The sequence below is a fragment of the Equus asinus genome, chromosome 7, assembly GCF_041296235.1.
Source record: "Equus asinus isolate D_3611 breed Donkey chromosome 7, EquAss-T2T_v2, whole genome shotgun sequence".
Taxonomy (NCBI): Eukaryota; Metazoa; Chordata; class Mammalia; order Perissodactyla; family Equidae; genus Equus; species Equus asinus.
Genome location: NC_091796.1, coordinates 81,138,843 through 81,160,108, shown reverse-complemented (window position 1 = coordinate 81,160,108; position 21,266 = coordinate 81,138,843). Strand labels below are relative to the sequence as shown.

The window sequence follows — 21,266 nt, the reverse complement described above, 5'->3', positions numbered from 1 at the left end:
AATATAATTCTAAATTAAAGGGGAAGAAATTACCACCACTCCCTCCCACTTCCGACAAATTGAACTGTTTTCATTTGTCCTTGTGCCCTTCTCATGATGATGAGCACATCATTCTGCATTTCTGCAGTCATAATATATAAACATCTACATTTTATATCTTCTTCCCACTTACCTCTCCCTGAACCTTAGTGCATCCTTCCCCGGTTATGCTGGCCTTACTGATACACTGGTCCAAACCTGCTTGTGTATCGCCCTCTGATGTAGGCTACAGATCTCAAGGCACTTGAGGCACACTGAGGACACAACAGTTCCTCCAGGCTGCCAGCCCAGCATTCCCAACTAGAGGATTTCCTTATTATAAAGGTTTAAAAGCCTGGCAGCCCAAAAGATAACACATCATAAGCATTTTTCCACAAAGCAACTTAGTTTTTCTAGTTATACTTTAAATGGCCACATAATTTTTTTTAAAAAAAAATTATTTTTATTAAGATGCATGTAAATAGTTAAAACAAAATAGTACTAAATGATTTCACATACAAAAAAAGTAACAGAAATTTTTTTTCCTCCCATCTCTTCTCACAGAGTCACTCACTTTCTGCCCTTCTGTTTCTTTTGGCATGTACTCATATATTTCTAAATGATATGTTTTTATAGCTGTTTTTATAAACTTGATTATCAGTTTTAATAAAGATTTAACTTTCTACTTACTGAGCCCCAATTCTCCCTTCACCAGTTCCTCCCATGATCTTCCAATTAGACACAGAATAATTTTTGTTAAATCAATAGTCAGTGTCCACATTACTAATCTGGATAAAAATTGTTTCCCACTGAGCTAAGTATCATACTACCTTTTGCAAGTGTTCTAACAAATCTGTAAAACATGTAGCAAAATTTTTCCACATCTTAAACACACCAGAGAATCATTCAGTTCTGTCTCCCTGTCTCCCGAAGGCCCTCTCCCCAAAGTCTTGAGTCCTCCTCCTCCAGTCTAGACTGTTTTCTTTATAAACTTGATGCAAAATCATCATCGTGGGGCTTCCTTCACCTCAGTGTTGGAGTCCCTGCCTCCTGGATTCCATGTCTGTCTATTTGTTTTACTCCCTGGTTGTGCTGAAGCACATCCTTTAGTAGTTTCCTAGGAAAGGATGGATAAGAGTTAAATATTTCAAGTCTTTGCAGGTCTAAAAATGTTTTTATTTTACCTTTATACTTGACTGATAGTGCTGGACATACAACCCCAGGTTAAAAATCATTTTCCTTCAGAATTTTGAAGGTATTGCCTCCTTTTTTGGGGGCATCCAGTGTTACTATTGAGAACTCTGGATCCATTTTAATCCTTGTTCTTTTGTTTAGTGTCTTTTCTTTCTGGAAACACAGAATCTTCTTTTTATTCTTTATTCTTTTTATTATGCTCTAATGCTCTGAAATTTGCTCTGAATATAATGCTATGAAATCGGGACCTTTGCTCACTGTTTTTATTTACTGTGCTGGGTACAATATGCAATAGATAAAAAAATATTTCCCAGAAATATTATATTATTTCTTTGCTAATTTCATATCCTTCGTTTTCCCTTTCTATAATTCTTTTTCATTAAATGCTGGGCATCCTGAATTGATAATCTAATTTTCCCTGCCATTTTTCATCTTTTTGTTTTTTTGTTTGACAGTTCTGATCTTTCTACTTATTTTTTAAATTTGGGCTATTGCTTTCTTCAGTTTTCAGCGTTCACTCTTGTTTATCATGGTATCTAGTTCTTGTTTTATGGATGAAATATCTTTTCCTCTCTCTCAGGGTATTAATTCTATATTTTTATTTCAGTTTCATCTGTTTCTTGAATAGTTTTTGGTTCCTCCAAGTCCCTTTTTCTGTTTGTTTGCTTTGATCACACTCCTTCACGTTGGGGTTTCTCTTGAGTGTCTGGAAAATCTCTGGACATCCATTTGTGCTTGAGTGAGGTACTCACACTTGTTTAGAGGCTCAGGGTGTGTGGGGACAAGACTTGCCAACTGATGGGCCTCACCGTCGGGTCACAAGGCAGCTTATCTGGGGTCTTTCCTCTGGGGACATCTATTTTTCTCTAGAGCAGGGGTAGGCGAGCTTTCTTTGCAAGATCCAGATGGCAAATACTTTAGGCTTTGCAGGCCAGATGGTGTCTGCTGCAACCAATCAGCTCTTCTGTGGTAACACAAAAGCAGCCGTAGACAATTCATGAGTGAATGCGTGTGACTGTGTTCCAATAAAACTTTATTTACAAAAGCAGGGAGTGGAGTGGAGTGGATTTGGCCCACGGGTTGTAGTTTGCCAGTCTCTTGCCTGTGGGCATACTATTTGGCTCCTGCAGGGCTGAGAGCAGGGCGGGGGAGCTGCGAGGGTCCCACAGGTCAGCGTGTAGATCTTCCACTAACTCTCTTGCTTTCGGCTGGTCCTTTATGATGTGATGTGCTTGAGTTCTGAGCTGAGGTGGCTCAATTTCTCTGGAGAATAAACTGCCCATCTCCTGTGGTGGGAGTAAGTGAGGAGAGACGGTCTCCTAGTGGGGCAGCGATCTAAGGATCTAAGGGCTCCAGAGACAGACTTTATCCATCCCTCTGGGGTCAGGCCCATGCCCAATTCTTGCCTTCCATGGTGCCTGGTGCCTTCAGGAGCCAAGGCCAGATTTTGGTGGGCAAATTGGCTTTTTGATAATACTCACACCTCTAACATGTAGCTTATAATGTTCTTCACTCTGTCCCCATACACTTTCTTTTTAATTAAATTTTGAAATATGTCAAGCATATGGAAATGTATAAAAATTGTAAGAATATCACCCTTGTACTCACCACCCAATCAAAAAAAATAGTACATTACAAATAGAGACAGAGGGCTACGGCTGTGTTCCTCAGTTCCTTACACTTTCGATCTTGAAAAAATTTGTTGAAACTCTTCGTCCATTAATTTGTTGACCTTGTGAGTTCATATCATTTTTATTCCTTTACTGACATGTTGCTTTTGGAGAGGGAGAGAAGATAAATATGTGTCCATAATACTGTCTTGAGTGAATTAATTATAATTTATGTAATCATTTCCTTTATATTAGACACAGGCTTTGCATTTTAATTTTTTTAGTGTACATAGTGCTGTAGGAGATCACCATTGTTCACAGAGATTTTTCCATCTTTTGGGTTATTTATTTAGAATTAATAACCATAAGCGGAATTACTGGGCCAAAATGTATAGCTACTTTTATGGTTATTGATCCACAATAAAACTTTCCCCTGAGCATTGCCAGCTTGAGTGTCACAATTCCCTCTGCAATGGAAACTCAGAGCCACGATGCCTACTACTAAATCGCAAAGGGCAAGCATGCCAATTTGTTTCCTGCGGACCATGTGAACAAATTAGTCAGTGGCTCCGTCTCACTGTTACTCAAAGTGTGATCCACAAACCAGCAGCACAGCTATCACCGGGGAGCTTGTAAAAAACGCAGAATCTCAGGCTCCACCCCAGACCTACTGAGCCAGAATCTGCATCTTAATAAGATGCCCCACTAATTCATATGCACAGGAAAGACTGAGAAGCACCACGTCTTACTCTTCAGTTTTCTGAGGGGCTCAGCACACAAGGCATTTAATTCATCAAATCAAAATGAAGGAGCCTGTGATACTTTTGGTTTTAAACATGGCAGCAGATTTCCTATCACCTCACAGCTTCCTCCTTGTCCCAGGTGTGGACTGTCACCCAGGAGGGTAGGAGCGCTGGTCCAAGTTGAAAAACTTTGGTCCTAGTTCTTGAGTGAGCTGTTTAACTGATCCTTGTCAAGTTAGCCATATGTTACGTAAAGGCCTTCTTGAGCACTCAGGACCATTTGATAAAAAAATGGGAAAGCATTTCAAAAGAGTCTTCTAATCTGCTACAATTATAAGATGTATGATTGAAACCACCATGCACAGTGGAGGCACACAGTCTTGCAAATCCCCTAGAAGGGATGCACTGTGGCTGGATCATCTCAGGTGAGAGCGAGCAGGCACGGGGCTCCCAGTGAGCACTGTGACGGGAAGGAACAGACTATACGTCCGTGCAGTGATAGCTCACAGGGAATCGCTCCTTTGTCACTTAGCTAATTTCGTGCCTCCTGAAAGAAATGGGGTTGCACATTAAGGAATATATTAGTTTCCCGGGGCTGCGGTAACAAATTACCACAAACTTGGTGACTTCAAACAACAGAAATTGATTCTCTCTCACTTCCAGAGGCCAGAATTCTGCAATCAAGGTGTCAGCAGGGCTATGTTCCCTCCGAAGGTTCTGGGGGAAAATGCTTCCTTGCCTCTTCAGCTTCTGGTGGCTCCAGGTGATCCTTGGCTGTGGCTGCAGGACTCCAATCTCTGCTCTGTCCTCACATGGCTTCTTCTCCATGTCTGTGTCTTCTCCCCTTCTCTCTCTTGTAAGCATGCTTGCCATTGAATTTAGGGTCCACCTGGATGATCCAAAATGATCTCATCTCCAGAAACTTAAAGCCATCTGCAAAGACTCTTTTTCCAAATAAGTTCACATTCACAGGTTCCATGGGTTAGGATTTGCACACATATTTTGAGGGGCCTCTATTGACCTCACTACAAGGAACATGAAAGAACCTGGACATGAGGACAGGGAAGACACACTCGACCACCTGACCCTTCACTCATATCAGCACAAAAAGAAGCTAGCAGCAGGTAACCTAAATCCTGTTCAAGGGAGGATGGGCCATATTGAGATGCTCCAGAGAGTCTGCATCATGATGAGGCGTTGGGGGCTTTCCTGATTATGACACATGTGGGCATCCACAGCGTTCTCAAAATCTGAGATGGTGCAGGCAGTCCATGGGGCTCGCTCAGTTGTGACCACTTTGTCCCCCTAGAATGTCTACCCCTGTCAGGCCATTCCAATGATCTCAGCCTCAGGTGGTTGTGTATCTCAGATAAAAGACTTCTACTTGAGCAGCCCAAGGCAAAGGGTGGGGTCTCTTTTGACAAGTTAATCGCAAGTTATGGGGAACATATTTTTTAAAATGAGAAATGGATTTCCCTGAAATAAAACATAGGGATGGAAAAACAAAATTTCCTCCCCTCCCTTCCTCAGATTTCTCTGAGACAGGCTGGACGTTTTACTAGACCTCTCCCCAACTTTTGTTTTATTTGACCTTCCATGTGGCCACACGTCCAACCTGGGAAGGCAGGGTCCAACCAGCCAGGTCAGGTCCCATGCATAGGTCCCCCCGATGGAGCCCGGAATGAGAGCAAGAAGGCAGCTGTCTACTGCCTGGCCTAAGGGAGCAGGCTCTTAACAAGCCAGAGAGCAGCTGTGAGGACTCAAGCTGTAATGAAACCCAGGCTCACAGCCAGGTGTCTTTTAGAGAAATTTGGGAATATCTTAGGAGGAGTGGGTGGAGGAGAGAGAGTGAGATTTAAATTGTGACGTTGGTTCAAGGAGAAGTTGTTGAGAGCCCAAGGTGGGATTTTGTAACCACCCAAGTTAAGAGCACAAGATAAGACTAGTAACAGGCATTAAGCATGAATGAATTGTTCCTATGACCTACCCCACCTCATGCCTTCTCAGCGCCAGGTCCCGGCAGGCATCAAGGATATACACGGAGGAACACGTGAGAGAGGGCTAAGATCTTCCTGCAGAAACGCCTGACAATCTGCACTAAGGCAACAGCTCAAGTCAGTTAAGATCACTACCCAGTCAGCCGGTGCCAGCGATGGGCGGTATTGGTCAGAAGGAAAAGTGATTGTACTGGGAGAGGAAGAGCTGTTCTGCTAAGGTATAGTGACAGAAATAAAGTTGGTTAGAGCCTTTGTAAGGCAGACAGTAAAATTATATAGGCGTGTGTATTTTGAATGCTCTATTTTATCAGTAGAAGTAGGACGTGCTGAATCATCAGAATTAGACATACACGTCTCGGGGCTATAAATGGAACTTCTGATCAGCAAGAGACTTGGAAATGTGGGCATTTTAAAGAGGAAGAGAATATGCAGTTTGATCTTCCTGAGATTCCAAGAGAAAGGGAGAGATTGGGTAGTGTGTTAGTTTCTAATGGCTGCTGTAACAAATTGCCCCATACCTAGTGGCTTAAAACAACACAGTTGTATGATCTTACAGTTCTGAGGGTCAGAAGTCTGAAATGGGTGTCACTGGGCTAAAATCACTGTCAGCAGGACTGGGTTCCTTCTGGAGGCTCTAGGGGAGAATCCATTTCCTTGCTTTTTCCATCTTCTAGAGATGGTCCAGTCCTTGGCTCATGGCCCCCTTCCATCTTCCCATCCAGCAACAGCTGGTGGAGCCTTTCTCACATTGTATTATTCTGACACTGACTCTTCTGCCTCCTGACTCTTCTGCCTCTTCTTCTACATTTAAGAACTCGTGTGGCTACACTGGACCCACCTGGATAATCCAGGATAATCCCCCTATGTTAAGGTCAGCTAACCTTAATTCCACATGCAACCTTAATTCCCCTTTGCCATGTAACTTAACATATTCCCAGGTTCTGAGGATTAGGACATGGACATCTTTGAGGGACTGTTATTTTGTGTTCCACCAGTGTGATTTGAGAGGAGCTTGTACAGAAGGTAGAGGATGAAGTCACCTGGAGGAGGGTGTGGAAGTAGATAAAAGGTGTATACAAAGCCTGCATGGACTCTTTGGGAATGGCACCAATGTGTTTCATTTCACTGCCATTGCCATGCAAATAAACCCAGTGTCCCTGAATCTACACTCCCTCATTTGTCCTGTTTGCCATATCACTGCATGGAAAAGACAGCAGACAGCAAAACTCTTCTCTTGGAGCTTCCTGTGGGTGGCTTGGCTTTTAGCAGTCTCTTGCCTTAATTGCTCTCCTAGCTTCTTTTGAGGATTGATCCTTCCCAGAGAAAGTGGCAGAGAAGGTCAGCTCCACAATTGGGGTGGCAGAGGACTGAGAGGAGGTGAAAGAATACCCACATAGGCAGAGAGGGAAGATGGTCTCCTCTTCTCTGCTTCTCAACATCATCAGACTGGACAGAAATGGCCCAAGGAGTGGAGTGAAAACAAAGACTGCTTGCCTTTTCCTTGCCCCCTTGTCTCTTTATCTGGGCTGCAGATATCTTATTTTCAGGAGCCAGAGCTTCCAAGGTGGGATACAGAGGAAAGAAACAAAGGGTTGTCTACATAGGATAGATCTAAGCTTAATGCAGAGGGAGTAAAAGGCCTTTGGGTCTGCTTCTAGGCTGTCCAACTATCCTGTAGTCATTGATATTGACTTTGGCTATTTCTTAGGCATGAAAGGAGGTACACGTGGAGACAGAAGCACTGTCTAGCAAGATAGTGAGTGTACCTGGTTGCATTGACCTTTGTGCCATGTCTCTTGGGGTCTGAGTGAAGCAGATAGGGATCCTGGATGATGATAAGTCCTCCAAAATGGGTGAACTAGCACAAAAGACGTCTCTGGGTTTCTGCTTAGTTCTACCCACCTCCTGGGAATTGCCCCCCAGCATGTACACAGGATGATTTCAGGGGCTGCCATGTACTTACAAACCCTGTTCCTGGCCATGGCTGATTTGTCCAGGAATGGGCACCTGACCCAAGCTGGGTAATGTTCTCTTTCTGAACCTACAGCAGTAGAAACCATAAAGTAACAAAGTTCAGGGACTGGAGGCAGTCATGTTTCCTAATACGTGTCTGTGATGAAAGAGAATGAGGCCAACAGGGAAAGTGGCACAGGACCAGAGATGAAGAAGGAGTCTTGGAAGTGTTCAAGGCCCTGGCTCCAGCTATTCTGGAGCTTAGTGGCATCGCTGCCCTTCCCACAGTTCAACTCTGCAGCCCCTCCTTGTATTGTGTGTGCCAGCATACGCTCCTTTTAGCTGAACCAGGTTCAAGTTGTGGTTCTACTTCTTGGAACCAAACTCATACAGTTGAAACAGGGATGAAGGTGATGGAATGTGAAGGCGAGCTCATCAAGGCAGATCTTTGCAGCATTAGCCAGAGAGATTCCCTCCCCCGCCCCGAACATGCAGTTGCTTGCAGTGCACAGACAAGATGAACAGTCTGCTCAGGACAAACAAGGATAAAGAAAAGGCAGCCCGGGCAATGAGGGAGGCAGCAATGGATGATACAAAGTACTACCCGAGTCCAACCTAAATATCAATGACTACAAAAAGACTTGAGATAAGCAGGAAAAGCTCAGAGGGAGAATAAAAGAGAGGCATGGAAAGACCTTTGTGGTAGGCCTGACACATAATGGCACTCAAGCAACAATGGTCCACAGAGAGTTGGATGCAAGTGGCACAAAGAAGAATTGGGAGGTGTTACAGACTGAATTGTGTCCTCCCAATTTTCATATGTTGAAATCCTAATCCTCAATGTGACTGTTTTCGGAGAAAGGACCTTTAAGGAGATAATTAAGATTAAGTGAGGTCATAGGGTGGGGCCCTAATTTGATAAGACTGCCCTTAGAAGAAGAGCTCTTATAACCTTATTAACCAGAGCTCTCTCTCCTCTGTGTGTGCACACAGTGAGAAGGCAGCTGTCTGCAAGCCAGAAAGTGAGCCCTCACCAGAAACCAGCCCTGCTGGCACCTTGGTCATGGACTTCAAGCCTCCAGAACTGTGAGAAAATAAAGGTCTGTTGTTTAATCCACCAAGTCTGTGACATTTTGTTATGGCAGCCTGAGCTGACTAATACAGGAGGAGATGGAAAAAATAAAGTAACCTTAGGAAATCCAGAGGAAGTCCATTAGGAACATTATTTCTCATCAAGCAGTTTTGACATCCTTGTCTCCTTATCCCTGACTCACCCGATATATATCCCTTCTGATTATATATGGATTTGTTATTTTCAAGTGATAAATTCTCACATCATTAGAAGATGGTGATGTATCAACCTTTAGCAAATGTGCTACCCGCCATCACTGGTATACTGCACATACTGTTGCCCATCTCCTTGTAGTAAGTGGCAAAAATGTGCCACATGGCCACCAGGGGTACAGTCTGTGGCCAGTCAGTCATTCAGCCAACATTATTCAGTTTCTACTGGTGTCATGAAATAGTGAACAGCTCTCTGGATCGCAGGAACATGCTAGTGCTGAGCTAAACATCATGGCTTCTAACAAAATTAACCAGTCATGAGTTATTATACATACATCTATATATGATATATAAGGGTGGTTATTTTATATATATTTTTTCTATTTTATAATGTATAAAATGGGGGGTTGTTAATATAGAACCTCCCCAATATAGATTGCTAATTAGCTTCTACCTTTGATAAGCCTGGAGAGGAAGGAAATAATGAAAGGGAATTTAGAAAACTTTTAGTTCAACCACTTAAATAAATCTGAGAATAAAAGTTTTAAGTTTCATCACCTCTCCCTTAAAAAAAAGACTCATAATTTTGCTACAAATTGTATAGAACGTGACAAAAAAAGTATGACAGGTGAGTAGGAAGAACAAGAGATGCTGTCCATCATGGGTTGAGGGGTGCCTAGGAAGGAATCTGTCAGATAATAGAAAATTTAAATATTTGGTCTTTGGTTTCTGACACAGGGCTCCTGAAACCCTTGTACTTTGCTAGGTGACAGGAATGTCTTTTGTTCTAATGAGGCGACTCTGGGTGGGCTCCTGGATGGCTCCTGGATGGGGGCTGGTCATTGGAAAGACCAAACCAGGATTAGAAGCTTGGGATTTTCAGCCCCACCCTTATTCTCTTGAGAAGGGAGAGGGGCTGGAAATGGAGTTAACAATTGATCACGCCTATGTGAGGAAGCCTCCATAACATCCCAATAGCGTGAGGTTCGGAGAGCTTCCAGGTTGGCGAACACAGCCACATCAGGAGGGTGACACACCCCAATTCCACGAGAACAGAAGCTGTCGTGCTCAGGCCTCTCCCAGACCTCGCCCCATGTATCTCTTCATCTGGCTGCTCATCTGTCTCTTATATCATATCCTTCAGTAAACTAGTAAATGTAAGTGTTTCCCTGAGTTCTGGGAGCCACTCTAACAAATTAATTGAACCTGAGGAGGGGGTCATGGGAAACTCCAGTTTGTAGCCAAGTCAGACAGAAGTTGTGAGTAACTTGGGGACGTACTACTTGCTATTGGCATCTGAAGAGGAGGGCAGTCTTGTGGGACTGAGCCCTTAACCTGTGGGATCTGATGCTATCTCCAAGTAGAGAGTGTCAGAATTGAGTTAGCTGGTGCCAGAGAATTGCCTGGTGTGGGGAAAAAACCCCACACATCTGGTGTCAGAAGTGTTGTGAGTGTGGTAGTGTGAGTCAAGGAGAAACACAGGAGAAGGAGGAATGGGTTTCCCTACACAGAATCCCAAGAGTGAAGTCCATATATGGAACTTGATGTACAGAGCAGGTTGGGGAGAAGCTGGATACTGTCAGGCTCCAGGGAAGACAGACAGTGAGGGACGGCTCGCAGCCCTGGGAAAACAGGGCAGGGAATGTAAAGCATTACGGGTGGTGACCATCCTTCCTCCTTCCGAAACACAATGCAGATGTGCTAAAGCACTCCTTAGGAAATCAGGGCCTCTAAATGGGAAGGAGGCCGGGACACGGCCTGTGAAAAGGGGTGAATAGGAGGGGATGCTCGCACCTCCTTTGGGATGTGCAATTTCTAAACAATGATGCATGAAAGGGAACCAGGCCGAGAAGAGGGTCTGATTAGAAAAAGAAATGAAAAGCAGAGCAGAACTGCAGAGAGGAGAAAAGAAAGGTTGGTTCCCGTGAATGAATGAATCTATTTTTTTTCACGTTGGAGAAGATGGGGAAGAGAGACCATAAACAAAGAAAGAAGTCCTTGATTACAGGTCACCCAGAGAAAATATTTTCAATAGAGAAACTCAGGATGAGGCAGGGATGTGAGGGTGAATTGAGCCCTCAGAAAGAAGAGTGTGTGCCAGGCCAGTGTTCTGCTGCCGGTCTGGATCTTGGTCTGGATACTACCACACGGGCTACAATGTTACCTCTGATCTGTTTTTTTCCATCATCTAAGACCAGCTGGGAGAAGGGAGAGGCAAGGACCCCACGGTGTCTGGAATCACATAAAAGCTGAGCTGTAATGACCTCTTTGGCCCCTTCTTTTCCTCCCTAAAAGTATCATTAGACTTTAAGTTCACAGACGTCTATCACTCTAGCAGGTTTTTAATAGACCCTTCGGTCTCCGGGCCCTTGCTGTCTTATCTCATTTCATTAATTACATTTCATGACCACGGAGGGTCGGGAGGCAGAGGAGGAACCAACATCCGATGTCAGGGAGCAGCAGCAATCTCGAGATGGGTGAGCAAGATGAGGGTAAAAACTCTATCCAGCAGTTGGCTGTGATGTGCCAGTGGCTCCCGGGGACAGGGTAAGGACGAGCCAAGCTCAGGAGCAGACATAAAATGACACGACTCCACGTCTCTGTGAGTCATACCTGCAGTGTCCTGCTCACTGCCACTAAGGGTGGGGAGAGGTCTCTGGGGAAACCCAGCAAAACACAGAGATTTTCCAGACAATTTTAACTAAAATGGATGGATTTTTGCATGCTCAAAGTTGGTTTGTCAAGTGACAGAAGACTTGCGTGAATAACAGAAGGACTCCTTTGAGAACTCTCACAAAGAAGAGGAAGATCTCATATATTCGTCAACTTCAACTATTAGAGAATGTGGGTGAAATAAGGGACCAAAAGGGCCTCTGAGCAGAGTCTACAACAAAAACTCTAAACCGCTAGGCTCGTTGTCTGTTATTGGAAGAGCGCACCTCATGAAGACTTTCTACTCTTGCTTTAGGATCACAGCTAAAGAACTTGGTTATTTGATTTCCTGGTCTGGTAGATCAACGAAAAATATAAAGTCTACTTCTCCAGCCCTTGAATCTGGTCTAGGCTTGTGACTTGCTTTAGCCAGTAAAATGCAACAGAAGTGACAGAGCGCCAGTTCCAAGCTCGAGGGGGCTTGGCATGCTTCTGTTGTCTCTCTCTCGGAATCCTGTTATCCCCATGTGAACAAGGTCAAACCAGCCTGCTAGAGGATGAAAGATCACGTGAAGGAGACTCCAGCTGTCCCAGTGGAGGTCACTTTAACCAGCTGAAACCAAACATAGGAGAGAGCCCAACCAAGATCAGAGAGCTGCCTACAGCAATCACGCTGCACACAGACACGTGGGTGAGCCCCAGAGCCAGCTGGCACAGAGACATGTGAGCAGTAAATGCCCATTGTGTGAAGCCACTGAGTTGTGGGGTTGTTACTCAGCAATAGCTAACTGATATGCCTGGTCTGCTGCAGATTGGAAATGGGGGTTGGTTCGAGAGGCAGACAGGCTTCTGAAGACAAGTATGTCAACCGGGAACAAGAAAACAAACCAACAACTAAACAGCAGAAACAGAGACTCAAAGAACATAATGGGCTGGGGCTGTTTACAGAAAGGGAAGCAGTTTCTGTCAATTAATAAAACCCTGCCCACTGACGGAGTTTTAAAGCACAGTATAAGAACACTGACCCCAAGCCATCCAGAAAAACTAAGAGAAATGTAGTGTCCTTTAAGAAGGCAAGTGCATGAACCATGTTTAAGAAAGAGTCTAATTTAAAATAGTTCAAATAGAAAGCTTAAAGTGTTAAACCTTATTTATCTGGAAAATTCATTTGTGTGTGCAGAGACCATACTTTCTAAAGCAAAAATTGGGTAACATCTTTCAGACAGGTTTTTGTACTGCTTTCAGGTATGAAAAGCAGCCTAGGAAATAGGTTGGTTGCCATAATGTTGGCATTTCAGAGACATTTAACCACTCATGGGACAATGGAACAGAATATTTGAAACCAGGATGACCTGAGAAAAATTTGTGCCAAAGAACCAACCTCTCTGTGTACGACCCTGCCTTCCCCAAGGGCGCCAGATCAGTGGGGCCATAGGAAGCAGCCAAGGGGACACAGAGATTATGGACTCAGGCCCAGCCTTAGGCAGCCTGCAGGGTTCTCTGTGCAGGAGACCCTGCCATTTGCAGGGTCAGCCTTACTCCTGGGCCTCCCCTTTGTTTGTTCCTCTGAGCATCATACACTCAGTTCATTCTATCTCATGCATTTGAATTCCACTCCTTTCCAAAGCACTGTTAAGCATCACTAGAAAATAATAATCATCCACATGCATTGCATATATAGTAAGAGCCCAGGACTGGACCAAGCTCTTGCCATGGATTAACTCATTAACTCTATAAATTAAGCACGACTGCTCTCTCCCCTTTAAAGATGTAGAACAGAGGCACAGAGAGGTGAAGCGACTTGCCCAAGATCACACCGTCAGAGAAAGGCAGAGGCAGGATCCAAACCCCGACAGCTGGCTCCACACCCAGCCCCTAAATTGTTCTGTTCTGCCCCTTTAGTTCACAGAGTTTCTTTATTCTTTCCCAACTGGGCCTGGCTGCGCTCTGGGACCCAACCCTAACTCCTGCCCTTTCGGAACTGCACCTTCAGGATCACTGGCCCTCTTGCATCTCCCCAACATCATTTCTCAGGGAACTTAGTGGAAAATGATGTGCACCTGTTCTCAGGGGGATGGGGCCCTTTGCCTGATGGCTTCTGGCTAATTACCACTGATCACCTGAACCAGGCAGAGGGCAAACAGATCCAGCATGGGGATGAGTGCACCCACCTGAGATAGCTCAGCTTTCACCTCTGGCGAGTGGAGCAGTCACAGCCAAGGCCAGCTGCCAGCACTACCTCTCTGTCCCCACCCCTGAAGAGCCGCTGACAGACCAAGGCTCCAGGCTGCTTTATCTCCTGCTAACACCCGGCTCCTCTCCCTCCTCCCTCTCTGTCTGGGAGTTTCCTTGTGGCTCAAATGAAAAACCCTTGTGTCACATTGAAAAGTTGCCAGTTATGGCTGCTGGGAATAAAATCTAGTCTCTGCTGGGTGGAGACTCACGAAAGCTTCAAACTGGGGAGTGAGGAGTGGCTGGTTGGAATAATCTTTTAGTGTGAGCAGCCTCTCAAGCAAAATTAGAGGGCACCAGGCAGGACACCTCCCTGACAGCACGTAAACAAACAAACAACGGGTGCTGCCAGGCTCCCCTCCCCCACCTCAGCTCTCTCCCTTCCCGCCTCAGCACACCTGCCCAGTGGGTGTCAGCCTCCCTCATGCTGACAGGTTCAGCCTCTTTCCCTACATCCCAAAGATAAGACAAAGCTGGGGTCCCATCTGACGTGAGTTCTCAGGTCACTCTGAGTGGAGGGCAATGGCTTCACCAGATCCTCAGAGACCTGGTCAGGTTATTCAAAATACAGATTGCTCGATCTACCAGGAACCACTGAATCTGAATCCCTAGCGCTGTTGTCCTTGGTGCTGTCAAGTGGATTCTGACTCCTAGCAACCCTGTGGACAACAGAGCGGAACCCTGCCCGGTCTATTTGAGCCATCCTCTCACCTTCCGGCACTATATCAGACAGTGCTCCTCTGCTATTCATGGGGTTTTCACGGCCAATTTTTTTGGAAGTGGGTGGGCAGGTCCTTCTTCCTAGTCTGTCTTAGTTTGGAAGCTCCACTGAAACCTGTCCACCACGGGTGACCCTGCTGGTATTTGAAATATCGGTGGCATAGCTTTCAGCATCACAGCAACATGCAGCCGCCATAGTATGACAACTGACAGATGGGTGGTGTGGTTCTCTGATCAGGAAAGAAACCTGGGCCCCATCGGTGAGAGTGCTGAATCTCAGCCACTGAACCACCAGGGCTGGCTGTCCCTAGTGTAAGGGTTTGGGAATCTCCATGCTCAATCCCTCTCCTCCATGTGGTTATCATGCTCAAAACCACGGGACCTGAGCAACCAGATGCTCCCACACATGTGCTCTCCTGGGATTGCAAACTCTAAAGTGCCCTTTGAAGGCCAGACATTGCTAGTGCTGACCCTCACAATATACCAGAACAGCTGTTCCCGTCCCTTTTTCGCAGTGAAAGAAGCTTGTAGTTCCTCATGGGCTATGGCACCGATGGCGTCAAGGTCATCCCAGCTGTTTCACTCACAGGCACTCTTCTGGGACAAAGGCAACCACAGCGAGATCTAAAAAGCAGTTTTAGAGCCTGGCACTCCAGAAGTCCCACATTATGACAGTGGGGTGAGGTGGCTCCTACAGAGCTGGCTGAAACTGGGACTGCAGAACAATTGGTGTCTAAGTGTACGGCGAGCTCCAGCCATGGCAGCCTCCTGAAGCGTTTGTGTTAGGGAAGATACGAACACCAGTGATTCTCACTGGGGTCGATTTTGTCCCACCCAAGGAACATCTGGCAATGCCTGGAGACAATGATGAGGTAGGATTTTGGGTAGAGGTCAGGGATGCTGCTAAATATCCTATAATACACAGGACAGCCTCCTGCAGCAAAGAAGTATTTGGCCCAGGATATCAATAGTGACATTACTGAGAAGTCTTGGGATAGATTGGAGATGCTATCAGAGACATGAGCCCAAATCCAGGGAAGCCCATGGCGCCCTGAAGGCAGAGCATTAATTCAGATTTTGGGTTTGGGAGTGGAGTTTTCTTAGCTTCAATTTGTTATTTACCTAGAAGGAAGATGTGGATCAACCCAGGGGCTAGCAGAGAAAGGCTTACAGGTCGAACACACAGCCAGCCCCCTGTGTGAGCTGGGCTTAAAGGACTCACTTTACTCTGATATCCAATAAATACTAAGACCCAACTTAAGCTCTTGATCCTTCAGATATTGGTCATTGCTTTAACTGTAGCATATGGATGAGTGAACATTCAGGCTGGGGCTGCCTGATCAGATTTATTCCATCCAGATTCCCCAGGTGGTCTCCTCTCTTCACTCAGAGTTCAAAAACAGACCATTTAGTTGACAAAATGGAATCGCCCACGAGTTAACGGAGTGGAACCAGCCACTGGTGCAGATTGTAGCACAAATGCTCCTGCGGAAGCCAGGCTGGAGGTGCCAAATATTTTCTTTACAGTTGATTCAATGCAGTTCAGTGCTTGATGGTGTGTGGAGGCGGAACGCCTCCTGATGGCCCAGTCCTCTCCTGCTCGTGCGGCTTGCACCTCAAAGGGCACACATAATTTCTTTCCCCCTATAAAGTGAATCTGGGCATTTTATAGCTGAGAAGGGAGCAATTCCATCTGAATTAATCAAGACACTGAAGGCAAAAGTGCACTATGTAGCTTTTAAGGACATTCTTCCCTGATTGACAAGGTCCCTTGGCCATCCCCTGAAAAGCTTTAGCAACAGAATATTTCTTGACATCAATCAGGGGACGTCTACTATCTTAGTTGTACTCACATGGGGCCTGTGGTTTTTTCACCCATCAGTTTAAGAAATGACTATGGTCTGCCTCCTGGCGTGGTACATACTCGTTAGCCATAACCCCAGAACATTTCTCTTTTGTTAAGTTAGGAAAAATCAGTAATATTATTGAGAGGAAACATACCTTTCAGCCACTTTGGACATTTTTAAACAATGTCTGTCAATCTGTGCATTCAAAAATGTTATCTGGGGAAAAACAGAAGAGAAGTGTTAAGATTGAACTAGAATTGTTTTCCCCTTCACCCCAGGAACCCCAATCCTATATTTCCACTAAGATCCAAACGCCTCCTCTGGATAGACTTCTCTGGCCCTCCAGCTTTGCACCCCAGCAACCATTTTGCCTTTTGGAAATCCCTACCACACTTAAGAATCATACTCTGCAATTTAGCATATGTCACCTAGTCTCCCGTACTGTGTGAGAGATGAAGTCTTGATTCCCAAAACTAGTTGCAAACTTAAAGATAGTACACATTCTACAAAGCTCAGCAATGGCTTGGACAGGTAATACACACACCATAAATATCCAGTTTGACTAATCTCCAGTGATCTTCCTCTGCACACCTTTCACACCTCCATCGCACCCAACTGCTGGGCGTATGTGACTAGAATCATCAAACAGTTATTTTACATACATCTGTTTCCTCTTCCCCACCTAATAATAAACTTGTCAAGGGCAGGCACCTAACGGTTTACTCCTTTGGGTTCCTCTCCCAGAAGACAGTAAAGCACAATGTAAAGAGTAGACCCTAAAGTTTCTTCATTACCAATGAACCCCAGAAGGGAGGAATATCATTGGCCATTGCCTGCGGACCTGGTTGACAAGTTAACTCTCCATCATGAAGGAAGATAACATTGAACCAAATAATGCCAAAATGCCATTGGGAGTGGGGCTTTCTTTATTCTTAAACTTTCCTTTGAATCACAACAATAAAGCCGATGGTCCTGAGCTGGCTTACTCTGGAAGCACATTACAGTTTTAAGAAGCTGTTGGCATGAGTGCCTCCCTCCTCCAGCCTTCTGTGGGAAACCCCACTACAGCAGTCACCCTGTCCACTGGAAAACCCATTTACGCCCTTCTCTAATAACTGGCTGGAGGGACCTGGTAGAGAATTTTTCCTCTCAAGCTTCCGTGGGTTGTTCACACACAGCACTCAGAGGTTCAAGCCACCCACAGCTGGGTTCCACTGTGGTTTCCAGGAACTCAAAGCTCACTCAGACTTCAGAGGTAAACACTCAAAGGTTTTCAAACTGGCCACGTCGCCTCCTGGGAGTGCAGGAGTCGCTTCATTCACCTGTTTCCGGACGTCCTCTTTTGTAGTTTTCCTGATTGGCTGGCTGGGGATGTGCACGGGGCTCTGCGACTGGGACTCTTCAGTCACTCCGTATACTGACTGGAGAAGAAGCAAGAATATCGAATCATGCACCCTAGTCGTTGAAGGGGGCCCTAGGGCTCAGCTAGTTCAAGCACTCATCCAATGCTTCCAATCCCCTCTATGACAACCTGACAATGTGTTTCAGCCTCTGCTTGAATTTCTTCAACCATGAGAACACTGCCTCTTGAGGCAGCTCATCCATCTTTGGGTTACCATTGTTGGAGAATCCTTCCTTTTCTTGAGCTGAAATAATCTTATATATTAGCGTTTCTCCAAATATGGTACATAGGCTGTCTGCAGAGATAGTAGCTATGGCTCCTTTTTTTTTTGGTGAGGAAGACTGGCCCTGAGCTAACATCTGTTTCCAATCTTCCTCTTTTTGCTTGAGGAAGATTGTCACTGAACTAAAATCTGTGGCAATCTTCTTCTATTTTATATGTGGGATGCTGCCACAGCATGGCTGGATGAGTGGTGCATAGGTCTGTGCCTGGGATCTGAACCCGTGAACCCTGGGCTGCTGAAGTGGAGCACATGAACTCAACCATTACGCCACGGGGCGAGCCCCAGCTATGGCTACTTTTTAAGCTGTCCCCTGTGTTAGAGACAGATTAAAGACAATCTTTGCTTTGGCAAAGAAGCAAAACACTGAAAGGTATGCAATGTAGAGCTGAAATCTATCAAATCAAGAAGACCTCAGGTAGAGTAGATGTGGATTCCACAAAATTCTAGAATATTAGAATTAGGAGGCCTTAAAGATTAAATGAGGACATTTTAAGACTAACATTATAAAGTATAATACTGTGGGCATTGTTATCTCAGTGAAAAACAAAACACATGAGTAGATTCAAGAAGTTGATAGATGTCATGTCTCACATCCATATATGAGAGAGAGAGGATTGGTCATTACAGGAAAGAGGGATGTTTGGGGACACATTTCTAACTTTTTGAAATTAATATTATGGAGGACAGACATGTTCTCCAACAATACGGTCCTTGGTGCCATTGTGAGGGTGGGATGCACTGATTGTGGGGCAGTCTGAGCGTGGTGCCCTTGAGTATGCCATGGCCACTGTGCCTTCTAGTCTAGTGAAAACGTAAATGATCGCTGGCTCATTCCCAGTTGGGCAAGGTGGTGATTTGAGCCTGGATGACCTGGCTGTGCTAAAAGGCTTTCACTGTTTCCAAGCACCCAGCTCGCCTTCACCTGTGGGATTTCCCTGCTTTTCGTTCCTTCAGTTCCCTTTCCTCTCTGCTGCCTCCCCAGAGCAACTACTGCTTACCCTTCAGACCTCAGCACTCTTGAGCCTGCTTTGGAAGCCCCCAGTCTGGAGCCCCCTCTTGGCACTGCTGAACCATCCTGTGCTTCCCAGATGCAGCCCCCAGGTTCTCCTGCCTGCTGGCTTGTTTCATCCCCACCAGGCTGTAGGCTCTGTGAGGATCTGCCACTGTCACACAGCAGCAAGAACAGGACCAAGCACACACCCGCCACTCCACAATTATTTATAGAATGAAGGAATGAAGTGGTTTCAAAGGACAAAATGGGGTAGAATCTCAAACACCAAATTATTGCTTGAATAGTACCAGAAACAGAAGGGCTATTTGCATCAAGATTCTTGAATTCGGCTAAACTAGCAAACCTTTTTAACCTTTTGTGGATTCTTCAATCGTCGACATTTTCTGATATCCATTTCTGTTGTGTTCACACAGCCTGGCTGAGAAAAAAAAAATCATCATATGAATTACTAAGTGAAAATCACAGCTTCCCATTTGGTCCAAGTGACACCATCAGTACCAATCTTTATCTTTCTCATTAAAGATAATGCATGGTTATCTCCATTTTGCTATTTACAATTTCTTTTTACAAAAATGTTTCATCTTCAATATGGGTTCCTCCACAGAGTTCTCATATGAAATATAAAGGCTTACCCCATACCATCTAAGGATGATAAGTAGAGGGTACAGTGTACAGTTTATAAGAGCAAACATTGTTCAAAGTGGCAAGGTCACTTTAGCCACAGCCTCTGTTATTTCACACACCTAATCACCTAAAAACACTCCAACATCAGGATGGGGAATTATTTTGGGGGGGGAAGATTGTCTCTGAGCTAACACCTGTGCCAATCTTCCTCTATTTTATGTGGAATGCTGCCACAGCATGGCTTGACAAGCAGTGCTAGGTCCGCACCCAGGATCTGAACCTATGAACCCTGGACCCCTGAAGCAGAGCATGTGAACTTAACCACCCTGCCACCAAGCCAGCCCAGGTTTTCTTTTTAATTAGTTTTTAGGAAGGCTGAAATAGTTCATTCATTTTAGTTTCACTTCATGGGGGAAATGCAAGATTTGCTTTAATAATATAAAATTAGAAATACAGTCAAACCTCATTATTTGCAGATTTTGTATTTGTGAATTCGCCTCTTTGCTAAAGTTTATTTATAACCCCCAGAATCAATACTTGGAGTGCATTCACGGACATGCACAGAGCAGCAAAAATTTTGAGTTGCGCGATGTGCATATTCCCAGCTGAGGTTGAACAAAGCGGTGCTCTGCCTTCTTGTTTCATCTCATACTTAAACACATGGCCTTTTCACGGTCTATTTAGTGCCGTGTTTTCAACATTTTTGTGTTTTTCTGTTGGTGATTTTGCTGTTTATAATGGCCTCTGAGCATAGTGCTAAAGTGCGGGCTAGTTCCGAAGTGCAAGAAGGCTGAGATGTGCCCTATGGAGAAAATAGGTGTGGCAGGTGAGCGTCATTTAGGCATGAACCATAGTGCTACTGGCTGTGAGTTCAATGTCAGTGAATCAACAATATATACTAAATAGTGTCTTTGAATAGAAACACACTTTAAACAAGGTTGTGTATTGATCAGTTAATGAAAATATCATGACCAAGGGCTCCCAGGAAGATGACCCTGTATTTCTCCCAGGATAATGGTTCAGCATTCACTAATTCAGTGTTTGTGGCACCTTTGTAGAACATAACTACCATGAATAATGAGAATCAGCCACATTTGAAAGAGAATATTCTAAGATTTAGAGTTGAACAACAGTAGAAATGGAGATTGCTTATTTGAGGAATGTAAACTTCTGGGAATTCCCATAGTTCTCCCATTTCCAATTCCATATTTTCATGGATGGATAATTTTTGAAAGATGAAACTGACATAGGTTTTGGAAAATCTACTGAGATTATATGAGTGAATGACAAAACCAATTTTCTTAAGAATGAGACAGCTAGTGGCTAAAGACAGTCTTTTCTTTCAAGCAAAGAAAACGGCAAAATAAAAAAACCCAGAGAACCAAGCAGAGCTTTCTCACCACTGGCCTGTGGACATCCCAAAAAGCCCGTTCTTGGCTATCCAGAATTTTCCTTTCTGTCTTGTCCTTTTTCCGATCAATTCTGAAAGAGTAAAGAAAGGAACTCAGAGGCTTTTGTGTTCTGTTTTTCCTCCTGACCCGTGTGCCAGCTCTCTGCTCCCGTTTCTAGGAGCTTAGCACACACAGGGCTATTGGCACCTGTGTGGTCCCTGATCTCTGCAGAGATGTAAAATATGGGTGGACAATTCCCTCAAGGAAACCTCAAAAAGTCCACATACGGTAAGAGAAGTTGTTT

General features: G+C 44.8%; 1 protein-coding gene across 25 annotated transcripts in view; it reads right to left on the bottom strand.

Moving 5' to 3' along the window:
• RGS6 (regulator of G protein signaling 6) overlaps positions 1 to 21,266 on the bottom strand; it is a 541,831-nt gene that overhangs the window by 67,889 nt on the left and 452,676 nt on the right. For 23 of the 25 annotated variants that reach the window (XR_011504657.1, XM_070513924.1, XM_070513932.1 and 20 more), the window contains 4 exons: positions 20,972 to 21,053; positions 19,291 to 19,365; positions 17,573 to 17,671; positions 16,405 to 16,466 (listed from right to left, as the gene is read on the bottom strand). Coding sequence is in view for 24 of the 25 variants with exons in the window: in XM_070513924.1 (XP_070370025.1) it covers positions 16,405 to 16,466; positions 17,573 to 17,671; positions 19,291 to 19,365; positions 20,972 to 21,053 (318 nt within the window). In the remaining variant the exon portion in view is untranslated. The remainder of the gene's footprint in view (positions 1 to 16,404; positions 16,467 to 17,572; positions 17,672 to 19,290; positions 19,366 to 20,971; positions 21,054 to 21,266) is intronic. The other 2 variants (XM_070513926.1, XM_070513919.1) reach the window with 1 other exon arrangement.